Here is an 11,217-nt window from a genome sequence, read left to right on the forward strand (position 1 = left end):
AAAGCAATAAACAAAGAAAGAAAATAACTGTGTTTTTTCATCTTTGGCAAACATACTGGAGCACTTTAAACCCTTTCAAAAGGCCACAGCTCAGAAAGGCGCTTCAGAGAAGGGTTGCAATGGGAGGCCAAATGGAATATTGTCTTTTGAACTGCTGCTCTATTGAAAACCAAACAAAAGTAGAGGAAAGGAGAACTGGTTTCTCAAAGCACTTTAACAGATCCCATAGAGGCAGGGGTGGGGGTGGGGGTGGGGAATCAATCAGCACTTTATATCCATGTTTATTATTTGAGTTTCACATCTAAATCAATTTATCTGCCTTGAAAAGTGCTCAGATCTTTTAATTGGTTCACGTTCATCTTGGCCGGCGTTTTTTCCCTGTGTACCTTGCTTCCTGTACTGGGCTGTTAGATGCTTACCCATATTTCTTTGTTCCTTTAAAGATTTTACTCATCTGCCTGATAGTCAATTGCTAAAAGCGATTCAGTCTAATAGGATTCAGTTTAGCTTATGAAGAGAATTTCTGTATCAACTCCAAATATGTCTGCATGGCCAGCAGTAGTTACTAATTGACACTAAACATTTCTAGCTGTAAAGTGTGTGGTTTTTAAAGATCAAAGCCAGCTAATTGCTCTATGGTAGAAGAACAACAGTGTTGGAGACTCTGAATGCGTGAATGCAACTCCTAAGTATGATGTCATACCAATGAATCAATTAGCTTTCATATGATGTGTCATTAATAGATAACTGTTTCACTGATGTCAAATTCATTTCAAACTATAAAAAGCAGAATTCTGTGTGTGTTTTGGTTTGAATTGCAGGTGACCCGTGGAGCGTGATCAGTGTTGTGCCCCTACTGTGTGGCAGCCCAGCACTGACCCAGCCCGGCACTGAGCTTTTCTTCCACTTAATGAAGGTCAGAGAAGAGGCCCCATTTTTCTTTTTGGGTGATAATTTATCCCTATCTCCTGATATCTGGGACTGGCCCCGTAATCCTAATTGTACAGCACGATTGTGCTGTGCTCTCTCCTCTGTCTCTGAAGCACTAGCCTTCTCTCCTCATTATCAGCCGATGCCTTGAACCTCTTTTAATTTCCATTCTGTTTTATTTCATTCAATCATTGGCTCTGCTTTTCCTTTTCCATTAACTGTGCCCTCTGTGTGAAGCGTGTGGCGGTGAGAGCCCCTCGTTCAGCCCCCCCCCACACACACACACACACACCAGACCCACCAAATATCATATTGTAAAAAGATTTGACCATGAGAATTGTCAATTTGATTTTATACGTCTCTCATCTGTCATATATTTCTGGCTGGTGCTCATTTTGTGTTTGATTATGACTCGACCCTTGTCACTGATAATCATAGATTGATATGCAGGATAGGAGTTAGGAAGAGTTGAACTGGATATGTAAACAGATGAAGATGGACCAGACCTGGCTAAGACCAGAGCCCTTCCCAGACCTGAAGCCCCATCCAGGGGTATGGGCATCTTGTCTTCCCCTGCCTTCCCAAAATAGCATTATCTCATCACCCCTGTGGCTCTTCAGAAAGGGCCCCGAATGGTACGTGGGCTAATGAAATTTCTCCAAACCAAACAGCATTTTTTTGTACTTTTTTTTCTTGCAGAGGTTCCAGGAAAAGTGCTTGCTGTGACAGCTGACTAAAATCAATTTCCACACTGGAGAGCAATGGAAGCCAAGAGCTGTGGCCAGAACAAACACTGCCAATTTGAATATGTGAAAAAATGCATGTGTGTGAAGAGGAAGAGGAAGAGGACCTGGACGAGGCGACACTCCACTTCTCAACATATCATTTTTTCAGAATGGGCGCAATATTCTGGGCTTTCCCTGAAGCCGCTAATCAGAAAGAGCAGATGCTGAAGGTTGTGGAAAAGAACCTCGCTGGTGTAGAGTAGGAGTCTGAATATTAAACCAACCTGGCAGTATTAAAAAACCAACCTGGCTGTAATAAAAAACACCCAAACGCTTCAACTTTAACATGCCACCAACATGCATAACTAAGTGTTTGCATGGCAGCTCCCAAGTAGCAATTTTGTTCTTCCTACGGCTGTTTTGTGAGTGCATATGGTCTGTTAGTGCTGTTTTAAAACAGTCTCGCTTTGCTATGGTGTTTATTTTATGAACATTAGCCCTTTTGTCTTTTCATAAATGATGGATCATCATATACAGGTGTTTCAAATATTCTCCATTTAACGCCTGATATAACTGTGTACTAGTTCATCTTCACATGTAAATTAATTCTGCTTCAAAAGTTTAAATGCTTTCATCCTGACCCCCCCCCCCCCCCCCCCCCCCATGTATCATGAGTCTTGGCTTAGTGTGTAAGATGCTTGCTTATATACCTTTTTCATTTAATGCTCAACATTTTGACTTTTTGTTTTTGTTTCTTGTTGTTATGTGTGGTGTGTGTGTATCTGTATATATATGAGAGAGAGAGAGAGAGAGAGAGAGCGAGAGAGAGAGAGAGAGAGAGAGAGAGGGTGTGTGCATGAGTGTGTTTATTTGAGTGTGAGTGTGTGTTCCTAAACACACAAATACGAACACCATGTTTTGGGCCTTATGTGCTCGGCAATCACCTTGATGTAACCTGCTTCACCAGCGTCTCTATACTTAGGCAACAGGAGAAATGACTCTTTTTTTCGAACTTAAAATCGCTTTTGCTTTCCCACAACGTCAGTCACTTCGGATTCACCTCGAACCTTAACTGTGTATTAGAGCATTTTACCTTTTACATAAACACCCATTCCCGTTGTTGAATCCATAATGTTACGCGCTAAAAAAAACTTAGCACGATTATTCCGGGGGTCAATATTGGATTAGGACACAACATATAACTTAAAGTTTCATATGCCACATCTTCCTGCTTGGGATACTGTACCAGAGCCTCAAAAGGCACGCTTCCGTGCCAGCATCATGCGGGAAAAATCACGGCATAAACAGGATGGAAACAGAATAAAAGGCATTGAAATGTCAACACGGGTTTGAGGGGAGTCCTGAGTGGGACCACAAGTTAGCAGTGTATAAAAGCCACTTAGCGCTTCAGCACCATGGACAGCTACGGCGGCGCAGCTTACCTCGGCGCGCGCCAAAATAACGCGGTGTGCCAACAGCACATTCAGTGCCAGAACTCCATTTGAACTAGTCTTGACATGATAGAAGTCCAGAATATATGGGACATGTAACACTATAAGGTTTAGTGTCACCGTGCGTTTGAAAAAGTGTTGCCTGCATTTGCGGTGTGTAGTTCAATATTTCTTAGTAACCTAACTTGTTAAGCTGGTGTCCTACTGTGTTTTCGTCTCTTTTTTTCTGCATTACTTCGTTTTTTTTATACACACACACGGCCCAGTTGTATTGTTCAACAGACATAAGGCCTTGTTGCTTAGTGGCATAGAAGACGATACTTCGCAAACCAGTATTTCCTTTGGCATTACAAGAATTTGAAGTGATTTCCCGGCCTAGTTAGGTATGTTTACTTTGGCAAAAAAACAATTGAGTGCATTCATTTGAAACCATTTGAAGGGCATTATCTACACAATTATCTTATTTGAGTAGCGTGTGCCTTTAACTGCAGAATCTAAATCGTTTTTGTTAAGAGAAAAGATAATGTCCCTGGTGGTCTCTCTCATTCCAAAATTGACTTGACCTCTTCAGTAATTATTTTCCATGTAGTCACTAAACGATAGCCACTGCATTTGTGCGTATAGTGACATGCATACTGCCGGTGAGCTGCTCTTTTAATGTGACGTTTATGTTAGCATGATCTTTGTTCATGGTTTCATTACTGAAGACCGTTAACATTAAATGCGAATTGTTCTTAGAATTGTTGCATAACTGCTAGTGAGGATTGAAGCGCGCGTCATTCACCGGTCCTTCTGCGTTTATGTCACTGCAGTAGATATGCTTGACATCCGTTATGAAGAACACTGATGTCACCACTGGCTTTTCAAAATAGGTTATAAATCTTTATTTCTTCAATTACAAATATTAAATCAGTACAGTTTTAATTTGAGATTAAACGCCCGCGCACACACACACACACACACACACACACACACACACACACACACGCACACACACACACACACACACACACACACACACACACACATATATACATGTGTGTATACCCCCCCCCCATTTCTCCAAACCACAGTAAATGCGTGGCGTAGTACTGGCTGTTACACATTTTATAAAACTGTTGAAGATCTCAGACCACGCAGCGGTACGTGGGTCTACATGAGCGATGCTGGCTAACTTCCTCTGCCTAGGCCCAAGCATTTCCATTCTCAGTGTGATGAACTCCTAGTTAATGATTCCATGTATTAACATGGTTGATTTCACAAATCTTGCTTCATTTGGCTTTGAGCAGATTTTCTCTTTGTAAACTGGACGGTGCTTGCGTAAATGATGTGTTTCCCCCTGAACATTTTCGTTAATTCCCGTTGTAATTTATGTTTATAACACGCTGGTGTTCTTCGAATTTCAAGCTGCTCTGCTCGCGCGCCGGGAAGAGAGGTTGTGCGCTGAAATTGAGAAGGAGACTGAGAGTCGGGCAAAGCCTGATGGATATCACCATCGCACGAGCACGAAACCCACCTCACCTAAACCATCTCCACTCCTTTCACACTGCTGTTGTAACGCGTTAAGAGAAATGCTTAATCCGCGTTTACACCTAGGCTAAATATTTTGCATATCTGAATGATTAGATTAAGAATGCATAAAGAAAGTCATTTATCCAAGTTAAATAAACATCTTTCCTGATCATATTTTTAAATAAAACGACGTGGAAAAAAAATAATTATCCTAACAGTTACATATGTGTTACTCTCAAAATCTGACATTAAAATGTGTTTATTACTTTCGGTGATTCCGTTCACTGACAGATATAAGAGCAAAGATTATACTCGCTCTACTCTTCTATAACACAAAGTTACCTGCAAAAGCAAGATTCTTTTTCTACTTCCTTCATGTCACACGCTGAAATCGAAAGGGGACATCTCAGCTACACCTCCTTACAACACCCCTGCTTTTCACAGTAGCGTTGCTACCTGACAAGTCTTACAGCAATTTCAACGTGTCTGGTAAAACACTCTGGCTGCTATTTTAAAGCAAAGAAAATCTATAGCTCAAACGGGAGGATTTACAGTGTCCCACGTGTAATGTACATTGGGAATTCAATGTAAAATTATTTAAAGCTCACATCTATTTTAACAATTGCTATACAGCTATAATAACACGTTAAGAAAATAACATATGCGAAACTACAGCCACATCTTCAAGACCACCTCTCTAAAGATATTAGTGCCTACTGGCTAATATTTCACCGAGGATGCTAATCAAAAACAGCCTCTGATAGATCAGCGTTCTCGGCTTGTCTCGCCTCGGGCTGATTAGAACAGTGATCTTTTTTAAACAGTCAAATTTGCATGTTAACGCTTCCAGTGTACGATGACTTAAAGACTTCCTCCGGGGGGGGGGGGGGGGGTGTTTTATAGGCACATTCCGGTGTGACCAAGAGGCTTCTAATGCTGAATTTGTTTACCCTGGAAGAAAAATAAATAAATTATTTCAAAAATTAATGCACGTTTTATATTAACAATTTGAATTATATATAGCATACACCTATCTGAAAACAAAGTTGATTTTGTAAGCAGCTAAACAAATTCATATGGATCCTTTTTTTTTGTTAAATTCACAGAAGCAATAATCATTTGCATTTGCAGTATACAACAGGACATATGCCACTCTCCATTTAATTATTGTCGTTATGCAATGAAAATTGTGCATGATTGTTTTCAAAATGCCAGATTCGTGCTTAGATATAAGACGTCTGGCTCTTTCTCTCGATATGGAAGCTCTCTGTTCAGATACGGTCTATGGGCATGTTCTACATGAGGTCGCTTTGCTGCAAGATTAGAACAGCAAAACAGGTGCACGCCCCAGCCCGGCCTGTCCCGCGAGAGCTTTGGACAATTGTTCTCGTTTAATAAATTTTGGCCCGAGGGCCACTGCTCAGACTGTAGCCCCGGGAGCGCGTTTAATTCCATGGGGTGTTCATAGCGTTATAGTGTTCGTTTCGCGTTTAGCTGGACAATATGTTATGTTGAAGGAAACATTTTACATTGTTTGCAATTGCCTATCTCGATTTTTGAAAGGATAAAAAGCAATTGCCTACTATGGTATTTAGCATTAAATATTCAAGAATTCTAAAAATACAATAAACAAATGCTTATAAAATATTTTTAAACATCACAGTTACGTAATTTTTAAAGTGTAAATCAAAACTACAATAAACTTATATTTATACTTACATCTGAACATTAGACACTGTTCTGGTGTTCGCATCCAAATTGTCACGTTAGTGTAGTTTACATTTTGTTTGCTTGTTTGTTTATTTAATTAGACAACAGTCATGTCTTAAGGATTGGCGCCGTTAGATGTCAGGTTTTATTGCAGAAAGGTTGAAGGTCTGTGTTTGTAGAGCTTAAACTAAATGGATTCGGGGAGGGGAGTGAGTAACCTCCTTTTCCTCCCCAATCTTTGTTTGCGTTGTAATATACATATTTTCGTAGGTATTATGTCGGTTTCTCTTTGCTGATTGGTCGCTCAGGTTGGCAAGTAAACGCCCTGCGATTATGTCAGATCGCGTGCAGACCAAACCAGCCCAGCCTTTGAACTTCGCCGCTTTTGGCGCTCATTCACGAGCTTTTACTCATTTCCTAGCCAGGTGCTTTGCAAGACGAGAAACCTCCAAGAAAAAAAACACAAACAGCTCACTCGTCGACCGCGGAACTTTGCCTCACCTCGGTGGATTTTGGGCGCGCGCAGCTGTTCTCGCGGCGCTGTGTAGAAGAGGGAACGTCGTTCAACTTCGCGAGCGATTCCTTTAACTCGAAAGATTTATACAGTTGGATTTTTCACCGATGCCGTTTTCACAGCTCTTCTCCAACTTACAAAAAGTGGCATGATCAGTGTGTGTCTGCAAGACAGGTGAATATTTTCTCTTGGTTGGTTAAATAACTTTTTGACGTTATTTTGATAGGAATAAACGGGCGCCGCCAAAATGTCAAAGCCAGCAGATCATATCAAGAGACCCATGAACGCCTTCATGGTCTGGTCTCGTGGCCAGAGGAGGAAAATGGCTCAAGAGAATCCCAAAATGCACAATTCAGAGATCAGCAAAAGACTTGGCGCGGAGTGGAAACTGCTGTCTGAATCCGAGAAGCGACCGTACATCGATGAAGCGAAGAGGCTCCGGGCGCAGCACATGAAAGAGCACCCCGATTACAAGTACAGACCGCGGCGCAAACCCAAGAATCTGCTCAAGAAGGACAGGTACGTCTTCCCATTACCATACCTCGGGGACACGGATCACTTGAAAGGACTTCCGGTGTCCGCCACGGACTCTCTGTTGGGTTCCTCAGAAAAAGCTCGAGCGTTCCTGCCGCCGACGTCGGCACCGTACTCGTTCCTCGACCCGACTCAGTTTAGCTCCAGCGCCATCCAGAAGATGACAGAGATGCCCCACACGTTGAGCACCAGCACTTTACCCTATGCGTCCTCTTTGGGATACCAGAATGGGGCTTTTGGCAGTTTGGCTTGTCCGAGTCAACACACTCACACCCACCCATCGCCCACAAACCCGGGCTACGTCGTACCCTGTAACTGCACAGCATGGTCGGCATCGAGTTTACAGCCCCCCGTTGCTTACATACTTTTTCCAGGTATGACAAAGAGCGGGATTGATCCGTATCCTTCAGCACACGCCACTGCTATGTAACGCCGCAGCTACAAAAGAGTAAAAAGACAGTCTTCTCTGTGAAAACTTGAATACAGCAATGCATGTACATAAGAACAGTGCACCAAAAACGAGAGAAACGATGAAAGCATTTATCCAGGCCGAGGGGACTTGAGAACAGAGTTGGCGAAAACTTTTCACGCGATCCTACAAGACGTTCCTTGGACCTCTGCATGGAACTTGGAATAGATGTAAGCAGGTGCCCAGAACTGTAAGAATTGTAAATGTTATAACGTTTATTAATGGCTACCGAAAAGGAGGCCTTTAACTTTATTTATTATGTACATTTTGATGCTATAATAATAATTTTGTTTCAACTAATATTATTATTGTTATTTTAAAGACGAATTTCGTTTGCACAAGTGACATTTAGCCTTCATATTTCTTGTACATTGTACTGATATTCTGGCACGCTGAAATTGCAGATGATTTGGGTTGGTTCGAAATTAGAACTTTTGAGTTTAAATGAATATACGGGTTATATTGTTTATATTTATCAAACTGGCACTTAAAATTAGACGGTCTATTTAAAAAAAAAGTAGGAAAAGTCATATCTTTCAGTACTTTTCATTTTTTCATTTTTTATCGTTGTTCAGTGCTAGTCACATTCATTTCATGTGAGAAAGAACACGTTTGAAGCGAAACACGGTTAATGTTGTGATTTTTTTATCTGCGATGGTAACTTAAAACCTGTAATGTTATGGAAAGGAAATTGTATCCAAAAGGGTGATACCTCGATTCTTTGTTCATTTGCCGAGCAAAGACGTTTTGAATAAAGACAATCTGTCTTAAAAAATACATAAACCTTGTTATATTGAATACTTACAAAAAACCTAGTCCAATATTTCAACGATAAATCATTTGTCATTAAATATTAATGAATGAATAATATATAACTTAACTAACACTGAGAGAACTAGCCCATTGACAGATATTCGGGTAATTTTACCGGATTCAAAATTACCATGTAATTAACAAAATTAAGTGCGACTATTTTCTCAAATTGTGCCTTTATAATTAAAAATAGGCTCATGTCAAGTTTGTTTAAAATCGGTATTTTCCACCCGTAATATGGGCAAAAATCCCACAAAACAGAACCAAAACAGATAACAAGAAGTGCAGCTTCTTAAAAGACGTAAATTGACCTATCTAATATAATTATTTGGCGAACAAAATGTTAACATTTAATTATATATCCGTTAACAGTTATTGAAGCAGCGGTACTTAAATGGTGCAGTGTTTCAAGGGGCGCGTCTAATAGCCACCTGGTCCCTCTGTTTAGATCTGAGATAAGTGTCAACCCGTGGCGTTCTCGCTTGCTCTTTAGGGACCTCGGATCCAAATTAGATGGCAAAGCAAACAGGCCTAGCGAACTGGGCCTTTCTGAAATCACAGCGCTCAAACAATAGACCTGAATTTATATTAAAACTAACAATAGAACTGAAATTAGTTCGGAGAGTGGGCATTTGGAAGAGCTAATGCACGCTGTTTATAGCGTCTTAACATTTCTGAAATAAAAACATAGCAAAGCCCTATCTATCTTTAAAGGCTGTGACTGTGTGATATTTTCTTTTCTGAGCAGTACGCTGTGTAACCCATCGTTTGACGCTGGTTGCTCACAGTTCATATCGCCTCGCCAGCGCGAGACTGATGTACCAGCTCACGCGCAGTGACTCGCGCTGTCACATTTCAGAAGGATGCTCACTGCTCTCCAACGGCTTCCATCAGAGCTCTCCAACAGGACCTGCCATCCGATCCCAGCCACAAGGCCTTCCAACTGTTACTGTTGCTCGATCTATTCATTATACATTGGCTCGTTGGCACTTTCCTCTTTCCCGACAGCCCTGTCCTCTAATGAATAAATTATTTTTATTTTCTTCATAACAGGTTAAGTCTATCGGAGTTTTCTTCCTAACAGGTTAAGCCTATCGGGAGTTTTCTTCTGTTTTGGCTACAGTGCTGCTACATATGGTTCCTAAATATGTTTTCTAACTCGGATGTGTAAGTGTCTCCTCCAAGTTGTCGTGACACTTAAATGAACTGATTACGTGCTTTGATGTTTGGCAGTGTGAGAGAGGAGGTTCCCCTAAAGGCATTCCGCTCGTTTGACTCGTTCTACCGCTCAGCCGCGTCAAGATCCAGGTCTGTTCTTACAGATCCTCGGTCAACATCGCACATTATTAGTGCCGCAGTTAACACGCCTTTAAGTATTAAACCCTAGACTGTTAATTACAAGGTTATATTTACAACACGTACTAAATGTCTTCATTCGAATAATGTTAACAGGCTGGCATAGAATGTGAAATATATTTTAGATATGACAGGATCGTCCACCAAGAAGACATTTGACCACATTCTCATCTTTCTTCCACCACCTCCTCCTCATTATTATTATTATTATTATTATTATTATTATTATTATTATTAACAGCAATAACAATAATGATTATTGTTGTTGTTCCTGGTATTATTGTTGTTGGTGGTAGTGTTGTTTAAAAATGAACAGTAGTCGCCCAGGCTCGTCTACACTGATGTGGCCTGATGTGGTGTGTGCGGGCGCCTGTTCTTAAACGTGGGAAACCTCAGACCATTTGTAACCCAAATGTTCCGTTTCTCTCTTCTTTGCTTACATAATTCTTTTTTGTTTTATATTCAATTAGAAGTAAAAGCAAGTAACACTAGGACACGTTGCATGTGAACAGCCAAACATGTAACAACTTGCTCAGACTTACTGCTACATTTCATAACTTGACATGATTCGCATATTATTCGCACACGGCATTGATTTTTACCCCGGAATTTTCTAAAGGGCAGAATTTCTGAAACTATAGCTATCGTGTGAATGGAAAATGAGGTTCACTCAAAGGGAACACGCTTACAGAACAATCGGGCTTCGGCTGCAAACAGAGGATTGGAATTCGCATGTACTTTTGTCTACTGTCGCAAGGCCAAGCAATGGGATTTGCACACCGAGGTGTAATAGCATTACTGTATTAATTAAAAAATTCATTTCACATCCAGATTGTTTACTTATCTGCCAAGAACATATGCCGGGAGAAGTTAAGATTCACGATTCTGCACTATTGCCCAAGGTGCAATTCAATATAGGGGAGGGAGGGGGCGGGGAAAAGCGGGCGCAGATTTTTATGACAGACTTCGCTCTTATCTATTCCTGTAAATTAGGGTGATACTTCATTGAACCGAATACCGAAGACGAAGTTTTGCATCAGTTCCCTAAAGCATGCAGATTCAACTTTGTCAACGATAGGCCTACTTTTAGGAGCGCTTCTGTAAACGCCGGGAAATATATTTTTCTTCGGTGCGATAGGCTTATAACACTGTCATTTAACCAATCAAGCATCTCAGCTGATCGCGTTTATAGCTATATCTAAA

The 11,217-nt window shown here is 40.9% G+C and overlaps 1 protein-coding gene across 2 annotated transcripts in view; it reads left to right on the forward strand.

Annotated features, from left to right (window-relative positions):
* The first annotated feature begins 6,689 nt into the window (after positions 1-6,689).
* Positions 6,690-11,217, forward strand: part of sox14 (SRY-box transcription factor 14) — a 14,776-nt gene continuing 10,248 nt past the window's right edge. The window contains exons 1-2 of one of the 2 annotated variants that reach the window (XM_076990462.1): positions 6,690-8,015; positions 9,407-10,177. In XM_076990462.1, coding sequence (XP_076846577.1) covers positions 7,090-7,806 — 717 coding nt within the window. In that variant the 5' untranslated portion in view covers positions 6,690-7,089 and the 3' untranslated portion in view covers positions 7,807-8,015; positions 9,407-10,177. Of the gene's footprint in view, positions 8,016-9,406; positions 10,178-11,217 lie in introns of those variants that run through there. The other variant, XM_076990463.1, reaches the window with a different exon arrangement.

This window comes from Brachyhypopomus gauderio, unplaced genomic scaffold, assembly GCF_052324685.1.
Source record: "Brachyhypopomus gauderio isolate BG-103 unplaced genomic scaffold, BGAUD_0.2 sc75, whole genome shotgun sequence".
Lineage (NCBI taxonomy): Eukaryota > Metazoa > Chordata > Actinopteri > Gymnotiformes > Hypopomidae > Brachyhypopomus > Brachyhypopomus gauderio.